This window comes from Onthophagus taurus, chromosome 7 (genome assembly GCF_036711975.1).
Source record: "Onthophagus taurus isolate NC chromosome 7, IU_Otau_3.0, whole genome shotgun sequence".
Classification (NCBI taxonomy): Eukaryota; Metazoa; Arthropoda; class Insecta; order Coleoptera; family Scarabaeidae; genus Onthophagus; species Onthophagus taurus.
This window is the reverse complement of record NC_091972.1, coordinates 11,039,114-11,057,195: the sequence shown is the minus strand read 5'-3', so window position 1 is coordinate 11,057,195 and position 18,082 is coordinate 11,039,114. Positions and strand designations below refer to the sequence as shown.

General features: G+C 31.8%; 4 protein-coding genes across 10 annotated transcripts in view; 2 read left to right on the top strand and 2 right to left on the bottom strand.

Annotated features, from left to right (window-relative positions):
* Positions 1–1,119: 1,119 nt before the first annotated feature.
* LOC111423874 (Activating transcription factor-2) lies at positions 1,120–3,072 on the bottom strand. Its single transcript, XM_023057258.2, has 3 exons — positions 2,822–3,072; positions 1,888–2,769; positions 1,120–1,834 (listed from the first exon to the last, which is right to left on the bottom strand). Exons 1-3 carry the CDS (start codon positions 2,973–2,975, stop codon positions 1,440–1,442), a joined length of 1,431 nt encoding a protein of 476 aa, XP_022913026.1. The 5' UTR covers positions 2,976–3,072; the 3' UTR covers positions 1,120–1,439.
* A 33-nt stretch (positions 3,073–3,105) lies between these two features.
* On the top strand, positions 3,106–3,681 carry LOC111423875 (Succinate dehydrogenase assembly factor 3). The gene is made up of 2 exons (XM_023057259.2): positions 3,106–3,370; positions 3,431–3,681. The coding sequence occupies exons 1-2, from the start codon at positions 3,197–3,199 to the stop codon at positions 3,611–3,613; spliced, it is 357 nt and encodes a 118-aa protein (XP_022913027.1). The 5' UTR covers positions 3,106–3,196; the 3' UTR covers positions 3,614–3,681.
* Positions 3,682–3,925: 244 nt separating this feature from the next.
* On the top strand, positions 3,926–10,362 carry LOC111423801 (Vacuolar protein sorting 35). Of its 2 annotated transcripts, XM_023057158.2 has the most exons (5): positions 3,926–4,029; positions 4,158–4,359; positions 4,427–5,823; positions 9,041–9,900; positions 10,228–10,362. In XM_023057158.2, the coding sequence occupies exons 1-4, from the start codon at positions 4,027–4,029 to the stop codon at positions 9,884–9,886; spliced, it is 2,448 nt and encodes an 815-aa protein (XP_022912926.1). In that variant the 5' UTR covers positions 3,926–4,026; the 3' UTR covers positions 9,887–9,900; positions 10,228–10,362. The 2 variants fall into 2 exon arrangements, with proteins under 2 accessions (XP_022912926.1, XP_022912925.1); XM_023057157.2 differs by lacking the exon at positions 10,228–10,362 and having other exon boundaries at positions 9,041–10,224.
* A 2,930-nt stretch (positions 10,363–13,292) lies between these two features.
* LOC111423783 (Neurexin 1) overlaps positions 13,293–18,082 on the bottom strand; it is a 48,032-nt gene continuing 43,242 nt past the window's right edge. For 4 of the 6 annotated variants that reach the window (XM_023057132.2, XM_023057133.2, XM_023057134.2 and 1 more), the window contains 7 exons: positions 17,474–17,582; positions 16,623–17,426; positions 16,449–16,568; positions 16,048–16,398; positions 15,756–15,997; positions 15,384–15,708; positions 13,293–15,328 (listed from right to left, as the gene is read on the bottom strand). In XM_023057132.2, the coding sequence (XP_022912900.2) occupies positions 14,718–15,328; positions 15,384–15,708; positions 15,756–15,997; positions 16,048–16,398; positions 16,449–16,568; positions 16,623–17,426; positions 17,474–17,582 (2,562 nt within the window). In that variant the 3' untranslated portion in view covers positions 13,293–14,717. The remainder of the gene's footprint in view (positions 15,329–15,383; positions 15,709–15,755; positions 15,998–16,047; positions 16,399–16,448; positions 16,569–16,622; positions 17,427–17,473; positions 17,583–18,082) is intronic. The other 2 variants (XM_071197317.1, XM_023057135.2) reach the window with 2 other exon arrangements.

Below are 18,082 nucleotides of genomic sequence, written 5' to 3'. Positions count from 1 at the left end.
ACACAATATAGAAACACATGTTGTGTTCATCAATCCCTGTATAGATCCAGTATCAAAATATGGCAGCTGCTATAAAAAACGGTAACAGAATATCTGAAGACATATACTACTTGAGCTTTAGTACTAACAAGGATGCATTATCGCCCTTTTGCTATTCAAAATATGTATAAAACAAGCCCTAATAAATATATCCAGATGTCTATCTATCCAAATAGGTACTTTGCGGATGACCAAATGATATTGACAGAAGACGAAATGGACGCAGAACATAAGGTTCGGAAACTGTATGAGGAGTATAGCAGTTGGGGGCTTTTAATAATAGTAATAATTTTATTAATAATAAATTTGGTCTTAAGAGGAAATTGTAAGTAGGATTGGGCAAATGAAAGCTGTTACCAGGCAATTAAATGGTGTTCTATGGAGCTAGCAAATAGTCACGTATGGTTCCGTACTATGAACCGTGAATAAAAGAAGCAAATCAAGAATACATGCCGCTGAAATGGACTACTGGAGGAGATGCTACCAGAAAACAAGGATGGATGGAGTGAGGAATACCAATATCGTAAAGGAAATGGTAATACAGATTAGCACACTGTAAACCATGGAAGTAAATACGCTACGATGGTTTGGACATGTCTAATGGATGACGAATGACAGATAGCTAAAGCAAATGAGAAACTGGACTTCTCACCAACTCTTATAGGTAACTAGAATTTTTCAGTCTATTCTCTGTGCAATCTCAGACTTCTTTTTCGAGCCTTCCATAATAAAATAATCCAGCCTTCATCTTTAGGACTATGAGCTGTGCACTATAAGACCAATCTTCTTTGTGTCGCTTAGTATCTCTGCCATATATTTCTAATATTTATCTAGAAGTCTATGTGTGGATGTATAATTTCCTTCCATTGGACTGAAATCATTGCAGTATAAAGTAGTATACACTTCCTAACTTATACTGATTCCTGGCTATAAAATGTAGTGTGGAATTGTTTTGCTAACAAAAGTCCAAATTGGGCTTTTTTTCTCCACAGAGTTAGGTATACTTCTTATTCATTAAAATTACAAATAAAATCCGATCTGTATTTTCAATTTGGAGTCTAAACAAAAAAAAAACTACAATTTATCAACATTCTTTTTATTAATGTGATGTACAAAATTCTGTGTCCAAATCACTGTTTCAGTATTTACAAAGCACACAGCAACTAAAAGACGAAATTCATCATGACTAGATGCTTTTTCTAACAATTTTTTAAGCGAAATTTCGTTTGGCGACTTTAAAACGAGGCGTTACAAAAATATATACCCTTTAATAAAGAAATTCAAACAAATTTACATTATGTATCTATATTAAAAAAAAAATAAATTCTAAAAAAAAAATTAAAAAAAAACCAATTTAACATATCAAAATAATATATATATAATTTAAAATTACAATTAAATTATGTTTTTCCTTTCATTTGTATAACGACTGATGAATTTCCATTTATTCTTATTGTAGATAACGTTTTTGAAATTGTAGGTGATGGTGATGGGTTGTTTGATGTTAATACTGGCGGTGGCGGTAAAACGGAAGTATGTTTTATAACCGGGGTTTTTCTTACAACTGAAGCAGGCGTTACTACAACCGCAGGAGTCGGTCTTGGTAATAAAATAGGTAGGTCTTTAATTTTTTGTTGTGATGCTGGTATTTGTATTGCTGCAACAACGGCTCTTGGTGATGCATTTAGCTTTAAAGGTGTTAAAGTAACCGGTCGTGGTTTGATGGGTTTTAATTTTTTAACTGGATTAAATTGGTTGAGAATCAATTGAGAGGATGTTTCTTTTTCAACATCAACTAAACAGATAAAGAAAAATATTTTTTTTTATTTACAATCATTTTATACTTACTATTTAAAGAACATTGATTGTGTTTTAATAGTACCGATTTTAAATAAGCATTTTCTTCTTTTAATTTTTTATTTTCAGCTATCAAATCCTTGTTATCCCCTTTCAATTTAATCATTTCATCTTTCATTTGATCCAACCACACTTTTTTTCTTTCCCTACTTCTCATTTGTGCCATTCTATTCATTAACCTCCTTCTATCTACTTCACTTACATTTTTATCATAAATATCAATTAAGTTATCCTTTTCCAATGATTTTTTTGGTGAGATGCTTGGGTAAGGAATTTTGTGTTTCAATTCCAATCTAGGTCCACGCATCTTTAAATAAAGCTTATCAGTGTCGGATATTTCTAATGGATCCTCTTCAGCTTTTCTTTTATGTAAAGCTTCTTTAAGTTTCTCCCTCAATTCTAATTTAAAATCGACATTTTTACCCGAATTATCATTCCACATCTCTTCATTACTATGGTTTGCTTCTGGTAATATAGCTTCACTTGAATTTGATGAGCACAAATCAATTTCAGTTTCAGGTTCAAACATAACCGATCGAAAATTTGGTGTTTCATCTTCACCTTCATAAATATCATCTAATTCATTGTCGGTTTTTATTCCTTCGTGTATAGGTATTACTGAATGTAAACTAAAATCTTCTGGGATATCAGGTTGTTCGTATTTTTGAGGCACCAATTTTTGAGAAGTTTCAAATATCTGTGGGGTGTGAAGAGAATCTTCTGATGTTGATTCAATAACATGAGTCATCCCATTTTTTGTGTTTTCTATTGCTTTTCTAAAGGTTTCATCAAATGGGTTTACATTTTGGAGATCTTGAAATAAACCAACCTCTTCACAATTCCTTATAAATCTTGTTGGAGTTGGTGTTTGATCTAAACACAATAATGTGGGGTTATAATAAAAGATTATATAGCAAAGAAGAACCTGCTATTGTTGGAGTTTTTGATAAACCCAAATTTAAAACCATATCATGTTTCTTGCTGTGGACACTCAAGTGATCTTCGTTTGAAAAGGACATATTGCAATCTTTATTTGTACATACGAAAGGTTTATCACTGTCCCCCATGGTAAATTGCATTTGGTTCCTTAAAAACTATAAATTATCAACTAATATAATCAATTAAAATTAAGATTTTCCTATTGTGATATTTGTAAACACCATTTCTAACCTAAAATTTTTCCATTTGACGTGTAGGTGTCAAAAATTCTAACCTATAAGATTCGATTTATATAAAAATTTATTTCGCACTGATTAGAATTATGGAATTTTATTAAGTGAAATAAGATTGTTAGATAAAAATGGTTTACGATCATGGACAAGCCGTGAGACTGTTATACAAAACAATTTTAAAATTACACAGAGGTTTGCCTCCGGCGATGCAAGAATTGGGGACAAGATATGCAAGGGAAGAGTTTCGGAGACACAAAAAATGTACGCCAGATCAAGCTTTAATCTTTGTTAATGAATGGACGGTATTTTATTCTTTTTTAACTCAAAAATTGGAGGTTATTTTTTATATATTTTTATTTAAGGATTATGCTATAACGTTAGCAAAACAATTAGGTGTACAAGGAATTAAAAAACATACTGAAATTGGGAAAGCACTCAATGATAAAGATTTGGATCATTTTCGTCCCGAACAAGTGCAACAATTGTATGAATTAATGCTTAATGCAACTGGACGTGAAAAGGATAAAATTAATGATAAAACATAAGTGGGTATTGTTAATAGAAAATATTTATTATATCAAATTTGTAGATAATAAATAAATTATATAAATTATCTTTCATTTTTACATAACCTGTATGAAAACAGCGCTATCTATTGAGTTAAAAGAATATATTTCTTATTTATTTATAATTATTGATTCAAATACAAGTTAATTAGCTTTTATCTTAATTAATAACTTCAAATTGATTACTTATTATTAATCTCACTACTTTTTGATTTACTCTTAAAATATTTAAATACAACAAATGAAATTAAATAGTAACTTTTATTTTTAGAAAGTTGGTACCGGTATCTCAATGTCACATACTTGTCAACTCGGTCAACTGTTGTCATCCCCTTTCTACAACATAGAGGCTATTTTATGTTTTCCGTAAAGTTCAAGTAACACAATTCGATATGGTACGTACATTTACATTAAAATCTTCACATAAAATACCTCATTTCGTTCATAAAGGTTTTTACCCGCGGAAATCTTAGATAAGCCTTTGATATCGTCGTTTTTACGTATCAACTTTTCGAATTTTCAGCCTACCACACCTCAGCAGTTATCTCCTGTTGAGGAACAGGAAAAGCTTCTTGATGAAGCTCTGAGTACTGTAAAAGCACAAGCTTTTCAAATGAAACGATGTTTGGATAAGATCAAGCTTATGGAAGCACTTAAATATGCTAGTGCTATGCTTGGGGAGTTAAGAACTTCTTTGTTATCGCCTAAAAGTTATTATGAATTATGTAAGTAGTAATCACTTATAATGTATAATTCTTATTATTATTATTAATTATTTATTGATTCTTATAGATATGGCAATAACAGATGAATTAAGACATTTAGAAGTCTACTTATTAGATGAATTCCAAAAAGGTCGAAAAGTATCTGATTTATACGAATTGGTACAGTATGCTGGTAATATCGTGCCTAGATTGTACCTTTTAATAACAGTGGGATTAGTTTACATCAAATCAAACAATAATTTACGAAGGGATTTGTTGAAAGATCTGGTAGAAATGTGTAGGGGTGTTCAACATCCTTTGAGGGGTTTATTTCTTCGTAATTATCTTTTGCAATGTACAAGAAATGTTTTGCCAGACGTTCCTGAGTTGGATAATGAAGATATTCCAGAAGGAAATGTTAAAGATTCAGTTGATTTTGTTTTAATGAATTTTGCGGAAATGAATAAGCTTTGGGTTAGGATGCAACATCAAGGACATTCAAGGGAGAGACAACATCGCGAGAAAGAAAGGGAGGAATTGCGGATTTTGGTTGGGACGAATTTGGTGCGATTAAGCCAATTGGAGTCTGTCACATTGGAGAAATATCAAAAATTAGTTTTACCTGGAATTTTGGAACAAGTTGTAAGCTGTAAAGATGCTATTGCACAAGAATATTTGATGGAATGTATTATTCAGGTTTTTCCTGATGAGTTTCATATACAAACATTAAACCCCTTTTTAAAATCTTGTGCAGAACTTGAACCTGGTGTTAATGTTAAAAATATTGTTATTAGTTTGATGGATAGACTTGCTAATTATAGTCAAAGATCTGATTCAATTGGTTTAAATGCGACGACAGAAACGGTAGGATTAGTAGGAAATCAAAGCGTATTTCCAACAGAGATTCAACTTTTTGAAGTCTTCTCTGATCAAGTAGCTTCAATAATCTCAAATCGACAATATCTACTTCACGAAGACATGGTTGCTTTACAAGTCGCCCTTGTTAACTTGGCCTTAAAGTGTTACCCCACCATAGTAGAATACATCGATAAAGTTATGTTAACAACAGTTGAAGTTTTTCATAGACTTGGTCTTGAAAGGCTTGAATCAAATTCAATGGTGGCCAGGGAATTGTCGAAACTTTTAAAAATTCCTTTGGATCATTACAATAATTTATTAACAGTTTTGAGGTTACAACATTATGCTGCTTTGATGCAACATTTAGATTATAATGGAAGGAAAACATTGAGTATTTACATTTTGAATAATGCGTTGGAAAGTGAAACAATCATCCCTACACAAGAAGAAGTTGAACAAGCTTTGAATTTGGTTTCTACTTTGATTACTTATCAACCAGATCAACCAAATGGGGAAATAGATTTAGAGGAATTATCAGAAGAACAAAGTTTATTAGCCAGATTTGTTCATCAATTTAAATCTGATTCACCTGATCAACAATATTTAATATTGGTTGCTGCAAGAAAGGTAAGAATTGTTTTGTTGTGTTTCTGTAATGGAATCACTAATTGCAGAAAGGATATATGTCAATAAAACTTAGTTTTGAGAAAAATGGAAAAAAAATTATTTTTTAAATATGGGCTTTATTCTTGCAAACTTTTTTTCTGGCTAGTAAAAATATCAACTATTATTAGTTGTTTGTGCCATAGATCATAAAAATAAATTTGTGTAATTAATTTTTAGTAAGATTTAATTATCAAAATCTTATACCCTTTCTGCAGTCAACTCAAAAGTTAATAAAAAGAGGGATATTTTTCAAGAAACAGTTTATTCAACTAAATACAAGAACAAAAACTAAACTTACAATGATAAATACCAACTCAAAGATACATTTTCTTATTCTATGGTAGGCCAATCAAAAATTTCATTCCAAATCATGGCACAGTTGCATTGGGCCAGTTATATTGTTGGATAATTTCAAACAAAAAGTGCTAAATATGATTCCATTACAGAACTTGCTAATGTTGAATGGTACTCTGTTTGCCTTGTCTATACCTCTTCTAGAAGTTTTCACAGAAACAGCAGTCTTTCTAAACAGTTTGGGCCACCAGTCTTTGAAATTTATAATATCCTTTCCATCTATTAGGTCAATCATGACTATCTGTTTTGAAGTAGAGTTTGCTATTATCTCTAGGTACTGTTGTAGAGTTTTCGTTTAATGTGGGAAAAATCTCTATCACAAGGTAGAAATGAGTGTCCTCTAATAGGAAAGTATTGTTCTATATTGTCAAAATCTATCTGTATCTGTTAAATAAAGACACATTAGGATAAGAGTGTTATTTTTGTTCTGACCAGGAAAGTTGTCACTGAACAAGTGTAACTCTTTTACATTATCACGTATAGTAAAGTAAGATAGCTAGCAAAAAATCTTAAGATACAAAAGTTTTAGTGTTTTTTAGAATCTATTACAATAAAGACAAATTAAGTATACAGGGTCAGTCAAAAAGTTATGACGAAACCAAGTTGTGTTTTCTTTAATGAAACACTCTGTATACTATTCCATATTTCGGTTTATCTCGAAATTCTAAACAAAATTCATGTAGAAAAAATCGTAAACCTAAACTTAACCGTTTTCGAGATATTGAACTTTGAAAATCACTCTTATAAATTACACAAAAATATTTTAGTCGATCTCCATAGCAACGTAGTGACATAACACATGTCAAAAATACAAAAATAGTTAAATAATTTGCACCCAAAGTTAAATTACGTCCCTAATTAGATAAATTCGTAAATTTTTAAAAGCTTGATATCTGGAAAACGGTTAAGTTAAGGTCTATTATGTGTTACATGAATAATATACAGGCTGTTCCATTAGAGAAAACGTAATTTTGTTTCGTCATAACTTTTTGACTGACCCTGTATACTTAATTTGTCTTTATTGTAATAGGTTTTAAAAAACACTCACTTTTGTATCTCAACATTTTTTACTACCTATCTTACTTTAGGAGATAACTGACCGTTTCCATACATATCAGTGACCCTGTATAATTTTCATTATATTGATACAGAAAAGAACATACTCCATTGCGCCCCTTTTTGGCGTTACCCTCATGATATATAAAATACACAACTTCACCTGTCGTCATGTTATGAATACAGAACAAATTGACGCTTAATTACCTTAAATAAAAGAGATCCTGTACGGGGTGGGCCAAATTGGACACTTTTAAAGGGACACTCCTCTTTCTATAAGAGAGAGGGGAAAAATGATATCAGTGTCTGAGGCTCAATTTTTATAATAATTTTATGCTTCGCCGAATTTGCAAAAATATATAGGGTGTTCCATTTAAAAAAATTATTTTTATGTCAATAACTGCTAAAATATTGCTTTGAGGGAAAGCTAACTTATTCCATCGAATTCTACATAAAAGGTTGCTTTGAAAAAATTTTTATGACGATTTTTCGAAATTGAAAAACAGCCTGTATCTCTGAAACCGTAAGAGATATCAATATGCGATTTTCGCCATTAAGTTTCTTAAAAAAATCGAGCCTCAGACACTGATATCATTTTTCCTCTATCTCTTATAGAAATAGAAGTTTCCCTTTAAAAGTGCCCAATTTGGCCACCCTGTACAGGAATTTTTGGTAGTTGCAAATTTTGCATGTAGTCGAAAACTAATGCTACAACATTATTATTTTCTTTTGATAGTGTTGTTGATTCCTGTAAAGTCGTATAAAACTTTTTGCTACGTCTTTTAAGGATAATCATTTCTGCCACAGCAACTCGTTTAACATTTTCTCTTAGACTTTTACTCTTTATTTTTATTGAACGTTTTTCGCACGTGCAACATGTATCTACTAAATTTACTGCCTACCAAATTTAAGATCAAAATCTTCTCTGAATAGTTTATTATAATATTCGTATTTCATTTTAGTATTTGGAAATTTTTGTTGAAACATTGAATACATAGTTACAGCACTTATACACATTGAATACATACTTATCGCATTAGTACTAGTCTGTTTCTCTCTTTTATCTTTAGGTGTCATGCCTTTTTGTAATAATTGCTGAAGGCGCTGTAATCTTTTATTACTTATTGAATGTAAGCTTAAAAAACGCATTTTTACATATCATTCGTCTTTCATTCATTATCAAAACGTAATATTTAAATGTCGAATTACGCAATTCTTCTGTCTTGCTGTTTGTATTTGTCCGCGGACAACGTTCTAAATACAGATCTTGCTCATCTTTAGTCGCTAAATTATAGAACCTCGTAAAAATTTCTAACTGCTAGTGATCATCGATTTTCTTAAAACACTGTAGTTTACAATGACAAGAAGTTCCAACACACTTAGCAGCAACAACAGAACCCTGATAATTAACATAGTCTTTGCCCTTAACACTAATAAAAATTGTACCTAACTTTAAACTATCTTTTACGTGCGATAAATGAACTTACTATTTAGTCCCAGTTAATTTCCCCATAATTTCAAAAATACACACTTTTAACTGACGTACAACATGTCAGAATCACGAAAACTGCGCACTACACGATGCGCGTTCTCCGAAATGCATGAAGAGATACAAGTCATTGACTTATACCCTTTCTACGCTCAATGGCCTTCAATTCAAAATGGCCTTAATACTGACTTGTATCCTTTCTGCACTCAGCGATTCAATTACAATAAATTATGGCAAAAACTTTAGCAACATTTATAACACCAATTATTTTCTATTTAGATTCTTGGAGCTGGTGATCCAAAGCGTTTAAAACATACATTACCCCCCTTGGTGTTTCAAGCATACCAATTGGTTTATAAATATAAAGAAATAAAAAAAGAGGATGATATGTGGGAGAAAAAATGTCAAAAGATTTTCCAATTTTGTCATTCGACAATTACAGCATTAGTTAAAGCGGAATTAGCTGAACTTCCACTTAGGTTGTTCCTACAAGGTGCTTTGGCGATAGATCAAATTGCGTTTGAAAATCATGAAACGGTAGCATACGAATTTTTCACTCAAGCGTTTTCTCTGTACGAAGATGAAATTCCGGATTCAAAAGCACAATTGGCCGCGATTACTTTGATTGTTGGCACGTTAGAACAAATAAGTTGTTTCTCGGATGAAAATGCGGAACCGCTTCGAACGCAATGTGCGCTGGCTGCTAGTAAGTTGTTGAAAAAACCTGATCAATGTAGGGGGGTGGCGACGTGTTCACACTTGTTTTGGAGTGGTAAAAAACAGGGTCCGAATCGAGAAGAAATGCATGACGGTAAACGTGTTGTGGATTGTCTTAAAAAAGGTATACGTATAGCGAGTCAATGCATGGATAATGGGGTGCAAGTTCAGTTATTTGTGGAATTGATGAACCATTACGTGTATTTCTACGAGAAGAAAAATGAAGAAGTGAGCATACAATTACTCAATCAAGTTATATCGAAGATAAAAGAGGAACTGCCCAACGTTGAAAGTTCAGAAGAAACCGAACAAATACAAAAGCATTTTAATAACACATTGGATCATTTAAGGTCTAGGATAGAATGCGCGGAAGCGGATGGACCTTCGTACGAAGGTTTAGAAATTTAAGTCCTACTAATCGAGTAAGTATTTTTTTTCTTTTTAAAAGCTGTAGATATTTTTAAGTGTATATTCTGGAACATGTATCTATGCCGTTTACTCGAAATCTGTTATTTATATTTAGATTCGTTATCGTATTTTATAAGCACGAACAAACAACATCAAAAAGAAATCATGGTAATTTAATTTTCCTCTTCCTAAATTTTTGATTTGTAACATTGGTAATTCGTTTCATTTGAAGGTGTATAGTTAACTTTATCATATCATCAAAGTTTGAAATATTTATATTGATTAAAATAGGGCACTCGTACAGTCGTAGATTTAAAATTAATTTCTATTTTTTTTTTTAGAAAACGACAAATTTAGGTGGGCTTTACATGATCATTTTAGTTACATTTTCGTCCTTTATCTATACTCTTTCTTTGTTAATTATATTGCTTTATACACCTTTAAGCTATGTTATCAATAAATGTTAAAAAAGAAAATTGAGATTTTTCTTTTTAAAGCAGACATATGAGCCAAACTATATACTTCTAAAATATATGGACATAATCATTAATTCGAGTATATAGTTATAATAATCTTATCAACATTGTGACGGAGTTGTAACGTTTACGAATAGATAGAATGAATTGCAAATTGTGAAGTATGTATGCACTTTCACCCCAGTTTATCAAAACCACACATATTTTATGTCCACCTCACAAAAACGCGATACAAAAATGTTAAATTAATCCCAAATAATAATATGAGTTAATTAAAGTGTTAAGTGTGAGTAGTATAGCTATGTGCGTTTTGGACGAAAATCCCATAAGATTTAAGGCCTTATATACATCCGGATCCGGACACAAAACGTTTGGTTTGGCTTACCGGTTAGATATTAGGATGCGGGGTGCGCGCGGGCAGGGTGGCCCAATCAGAACACAGCATTCTCCGAACCCTCTTTTTGGCGGGAAATTTAAATGAGGCTACCCCCCCACAATCCCCTGTCGTTTATAACAAGCATGAACAATATGGCACGGGTGAAAGAAAACTGCCAAAAGGGCCTTATTTACTTATCGAGCTGACGATGTCATGCCGCCGGATCGTTGGGTGCTTTGTGGGGGCAACTGATTTTCTGGAGCTTCTTTAAAATAATCTGCGGATGATTGTGTTTGCTTATATTTCTTATACCATCGTCTCTACCCATTAGGTTAGGCAAACACTTAAATAATTCTATTTTAATATCAAATTATTTTGCACGAATATTCTATTTACTTACATGTCTCACAGACGGCATTGGATGCATGCACATCATCAATTTGGTATTATATATTTAAAAACCGTCTCTCAAAACCGTTGATCTCATCTGGGTTGATGCATTTCTAATGCATGTACAGGGTGGTTCAAATTCGATGTCCGAATAGGCTAACTCGGAAAGTATAAGAGTTAGAAAAAAAGTAGCTTACATGTCATGATCTCGTTTTTCGAGAAACTGCTAATGCCGAAAACCTCATAGCGCTATCGTCTTTTGTTTTTCCGCTAGAGGCTAAAATTGAAAATATCGTAAAACCAGCAAGCGGATGGTTCAAATTCGATGTCCGAATAGGCTAACTCGGAAACTATAAGAGTTAGAAAAAAAGTAGCTTATATGTCATGATCTCGTTTTTCGAGAAACTGCTAATCCCGAAAACCTCATAGCGCTATCGTCTTTTGTTTTTCCCCTAGAGGCCAAAATTGAAAATATCGTAAAACCAATAAGTGCAATTATCTTGGTTATTATTATAGGTGGAGTATTATAACTACGACATTATATGGACACTTTATTACAGAGAACTTCATGACATAGTCAAAAAAAATTTTTCGGTTTTAGATTTTGAGATATCATGAGAATTTTTGTTTTTTTAAATGGAAACAACCACTGATTATTCGCTTATTAAATTCGTTATTTTTTTCTGATTACAAAAATATAGGGTTCGACAGGTCTATTTCTTATTGTTTTAGAATAAAGCTAAAATTAAACTTTTTTTATAAAATTTCCATCTAGTGTCGTCGACGAAATTAAATTTACAGTTTCCTGTAAGTTACGGGGCGATAGGTAAAATCTAAAAAGTTAACAATTAAATTAGAAGATAACTTCTGGTATTTAAAAACAAATAATTTTTTTAATATGTAACATTCTAACATGTTAAACTTTTCAAAATTTTCGTAATTCATCTTAAAAACAGGAGTTTTAAAGTGAAAGTGATACTTCAGAAAATTTTTGAATACAAACAAATGTTGCTATGTTTATTTGAATTAAAAAAAGTCATTTAGAAATAATATTAAATCGTAATAAAAAATGTGAAATAATGCAATCTATTCCAACTTTTGTGTAAAACATATATAAATTAAACAGTTCAACAAATATATTTGTTTCAAATATCAGAAATATGTTTTTTTTTTAATTTTTAGTTATAGAATCGTAATTTACAGGAAACTGTAAATTTAATTTCTTCCACGACACTAAAAGAAAAGTTTATTTTTAGTTTTACTCTAAAACAATAAGAAATAGACCTGTCGAACCCTATATTTTTGTAATCAGAAAAAAATAACGAATTTATTAAGCAAATAATCAGTGGTTGTTTCCATTTAAAAAAACGAAAATTGTGATAATATCTCAAAATCTCTAATGCATCCTGTACATGCATTAGAAATGCATCAACCCAGATGAGATCAACGGTTTTGAGAGACGGTTTTTAAATATATAATACCAAATTGATGATGTGCATGCATCCAATGCCGTCGGTGAGACAAGGATTAATATCTGCTCTAAAAGGTTTTTTTCAAGAAAAATTTGAGATAGGGATAGAATAGAGATAACAACTACCTGTAGCTGATTTTCGTAGTTTGCAAAATGTAAGTTCTGGTTTATTTGAGTATACAATCTTTATGACACAAATCTGGGAAAAATTGGAGTTGGAATCAATTCATTTGAAGGCCAATACATTTATTTCTCGGGTTTGTTTACGATAACTTGTATACAATGTAAATGTGATTTATAGAAGTACCATGCATTTGATGATGTTCTTGGCTGCAGTTCGGCATATTTCTTAGTTTCATTTTCAATTATGTCCTATAAGCCATCGTCAAAAAAATGTTTGAAATGTGCCGAAACATATCTTCTAATAAATGAAATATACAACCAGGTGTTTCCATGAATAGAAATTTTTGTGAATTGGGTTGATATTATCATCGTCTGTCGGTTTCTAACTCATATTTCACCTGAGAATGAAACTCCACCTGTTATATAGATGTCTCAACTATTCATTTTAACACTTACAATATTTATAAAGTGCAAGTTTTATTATATTAATTGTTATTGTAAACGAGTATAGTTTTATGACACAAGAAGTAAATATAAATTTTTTTGAAGAGGTAATAAAAAATCAATCAATTAACATTCAAATATACGTCATTTTATTTTAACTCTAACAAAATTCAAAAAGTATAATATAAAACGCTACGACTACGTATACTTTATACACAAGAATTGTAACGACTAAGTAGTCGAGAACTAAACGGCCTTCTCATCATATATGTATACGTTTAACAGCGCGCTATGACCAATATTGCTATTTCTTAGTGAATATAATGTCGGTTAAATTCACTATCTAAGTATGTATAATATGTATACTCGAAAAAGGAAACTTATTTATAGAAAAATACCGGTTACTAAACGCGATCGATTTTTATTTAAAAAAATCGTTTCGTTTCTTCTTTTAGCGAGAGAATTTACGCTGGCGATGAATGGTGATTTAGATTTTTTTAAATCGTTTTTTTTCTTATTTTTTTTTATTGCGATCAAAATATGATATGATTTCAACAGTCTTAAGCTATTAATTCATTTTTATTAAATGATTTTTTTGTGAATCCGTTTTTATTAGTTTGTAGATTGTAATTTGCGAAATTATGCGTTTAACTTCTTAACAAGTAACTTTTTCTTAAAATCAAATACAACTAAGCTTAGATTTTAATTAAATGATGTGTGCAATTTTATATTTTATCTTGAAATGTAACACTACATGTCGATTTATTAAGTTAATTTTGTCAACTTCGGCTTTGGGGGTGTATTAATGATGTTTATATATTATTAAGGTGTGTATAAATTGAGAGTGAACCATAAATTAAATATTATTATTATGTCTTAGATGGATTGTTGTAATTTAAATTATAAACTTAATTCCATTAATATTATTGTTATTTATTATTTACAGGCAACATCAGTTTATACATACCTAATAATGCAATTACATAATAATTCCTTATTATTATTAGTAAGTATTAAGGCTTACAGTTTATCCGTTTGTTTTGCTGTTAACTTTGTTAAATCATGTTATTTTATCTCCATCACATCGCCGTGTTAGAAGATGATATCAAACGTTAAGTGCATGTTTGATTGCGGAAAGGTGACGCATATTACAAGTTATCGATATACATCAATTTCTCATCGAAAGATTCCAGCCATACGAACCTACACAACTAATAATAAATTTTTTATTGTAAATAGTACAAGAGTACGGAAGATTCTTCTGTACACACGTGTTATAATATATAACTTGTTGTGAGCAATCTAATCAATAAAAGGGAATAATTAAATCGTACATTCAAACGCATACTATTAATAAGGGGATATTTTCACGTCGAGAATCAATCGTCCTCGAGAAATAGTCTGAAGATTAACACGAAACGTATTTTTATCACTTTTTTAGTTTAAATACCGGGACAATTAAACCCGAAAATAAGAACTTTTTTTTTAATGGCTCGGAGTCACAGTCATCCAATAACAATAAATTAGAAACCGAACCGTTCGATTCAAATTCTAAACGTACCACTCTTTAATATCTTTACTTTCGCGTTTCTTCTTTTGCATTTGACCATTTTTCTCCGCACCATTTCTAAGGGCTCCATTCACTTGATATTGAGTTTGTACAGTTGTGCTACTTGTGGCTCCTAATAAAGAAGCGTTCGGTCCTTGTTGATAACCTTTCCCATCGTCGACTTTATATGACCTATCGCTCCTCGATTTAAATTTTAATATCACTAAAATAATTAGGATAACTGCTATAAGGGCGCCAGCTATTATTCCGATTATTAAAGCTACGATTTCGGACATTTCTGAATGAATTCTTTCGGGTTTCTTTGTTGGTCTTGTATTTGGAATGTATTCAGGCATGGTTCTTATGGTAGGTTCTGGAATTCGGTAAGTTGTCGGTGTTGTTACAGATGGTTCGGTTACTGTTGTTGAAGTGGTTGATGAAGAGGAGGAAGAACTCGTCCCGGATGATGATGGATTCAATGATGACGACGACTGGAAGTTTGTCGTTGGAGACGATGGTCCATCTGTTGGATATGTACTTATTGAAGTTGAGTCACTTCCGGTGGTTTGAGATGATGAAGAGGAAGATGAAGATGATAGTGATGATGATGTATCTACAAGAAAATTTTCTTTCAATTTGAAAAAAAATTTCTTATATGTTTTAATTACCTAAGCTTGTGCTGCTTCCTTGTTGTGTTGAATTTTCAGAAGCAGTAGTTTCTTTATTTTCTTCGGTTGTAAGTTCACCTGATCCGGATCCACCAAATCCGCAATCTTCATCGTCACAATTTGATTCTGGACTTTTTGTAGCCGGTTTTGTTGTGGCTGGGGGGCGAGTTGAAGGAACATAAACTGGAGTTATTAAATCGTCATCTCCAGAACCGTTTTCTGGCAAAGGCGGACATTCGTCTTCATCATCCTCATTGTTACATCCCGAGCCAGCTCCACTAAATACTAAGTCATCCATGACACCAGGAAATCCAGAAGCAGGAGTCTAAAATTTTAAATTAATACTTAAATATTTTTTGAATTAATTTTAACCTGTTGCATTTTTTGAAACGGTTCTTGTACTTCCATGATACCAATTCCAGTCATTAATTGTACATCTCCTCTAATGGAGGTGTGAATATCTTTTTCAGCCGCTAAATCAAGTATTCTCATACCATTAACTACAACTCCAGCTATTATACCGGAGAAAGGTCGTTCAATTCTTGATTTTCCTTTACTCCATTTACCACCAATTTGAATTTGAGATTGGCTGTTAAACACTTGTAATTGATGACCTACAATTTTCAATTTAATTATCATTTAAAACAATTACATTAATAAATACCACTTGGATAACTAAATTGGACGTTATAATCGTCGACTTGCAAAGTTGAATTTGATCCAATTCTTTTAAATCTTACAACGTGATATGTGTTATCGTTAACTTTTATTGAAATTTCTCCTAGGGGGTGGTCATTAGTACCTAAATTGTATACTATAAAAACGTTGCCCTCAACGATTTCTAATTCAACGTAATCATTTGATGTGCCGCTTATTATTCTTAAAAGTACGGCGTCTGATTTTGTCGTTACGAATCCTAATGAAATTGTATCTTCTTGCATTTCAGGTCTTCTATCTTCAGGAAAAGTGTACGTGATTATACCTCTGTTTGGGCCAAATTCATAAGCAATTGATTCTATAACATAATAATTAATTAAGTAAATCTTTTAATATAATCATTTATACCATCAGAACATGTTGGACCTGTATATGTTGTCATTTCGCAATCACAAGTATAAGAATTCCATTGCTGAACGCAAACACCACCGTTTGCGCAAACATTTTGACTACATTTTTGAGATGCACCTAAAAACAATACATTATTAAAAATTATCCATCAAAAATTTATATTTTTAATACTTTCACATCCAGCTGTAACCAAAGAACTATGCACAACAGCATCTTCCATAATATTCGGCGATTCCCCATTAAGATCCAAACCCGCAATACAACCTTCAAATCCATGTCTAGCTTTAATATCTTCCTGCGGCAATTGAGGATACAAATCTTTATGCACACCCCCAAGATAAAGAATGCCATCCAATTCCAAATTACCGGAACCTTTACTTGTCGTAACAAAAATATCATCATCAACCATCAATGTATGTTGTTTAGCGGATGGTCTTCGAATTCCAACAGTATGCCACCTGTTGTCGTTAAGATGTGATTTTGACGAATCTTTTAAATGAATCGCTCCATCCCCGACATTTACGACATAATGAATATGACCTTCGACCAATTCCACTGCAATAAAGTCTTCTTTACGTCCTCCGTTAAATAAAATTAAACCGTTTGATTCGCGAGTTCTGAACATAAAATCTATGTGTATGCTAGAATAAGCACGAAGCATGGGTAAACCCATGAAGGTGTGTTTTGATCTAAAAGTGACCGGTTTATGAAGGTTGTCGTTAGTTCTTTTAACGAATTTTGCTGTTAATTTAATGTTTGGAAACCCGGATATTGGTTGTTCGCTACTGGATGATTTCGCCAATTCGATATAAGCGATATTATTAAAGTAAAATTGTTGAATTTCCCCTATAAAGTTAGGCATAGTTGTGCTCATACTGATTTCTTCTTCCTGATGGTATAATCCACCTAAGTGAATCGTTCTCCATTGAAGCGTGTTGTGTTTTCCGAATGTTTCGGCTATGCAAGTTAGATTTTCTGTATATTTTGGATTAATATTATTGAATAAGCAATGTTAATCTTACCGCGTAATGGACTTTGATTGTCTAATTGTAGTTTAAGGTTTGCTCCTCTTCTCGAAAAACGAATTGTATGCCATTCGTTATCGTTTACGTTCTGGCCAGCTAAAAGTACCTGTAAGTATTTAATTTAATATTGTTAGATATGAGATTAAAAAATAAGTTTGTAAAAATTTTAAAAAGTGACAATAGCTAAAATTGAAGACAGAAAAATTGAAAGAGCTTATCACGACATTGATAATATGATATCATATATTAACCAAAGATGACCATAAATAATAATGAATTCCATTCAAACACTTTGAATATACACTTTGATAAAAAATAGAAAAACGCCACAATTTAGATTTAATGTTTGCTTAAATAAGTTGAAGGTGATCCACCGTGGCCTATGGAAATAAAGTCAGGTTCTATCTCTCAGCATTTTAAGAGAAAACCTGACGATTTCCTCACGAATTGTTATCCTCAGCTCTTTTACAGGGTTCGAGGATGACGTTTAAACATCTTTCATAAACTTCTCGATAGTTGTTCGAAGTTTTCGGCATTAGCAGTTTCTCGAAAAACGAGATCATGACATGTAAGGTACTTTTTTCCATCTATTTAAGTTTCGGAGAT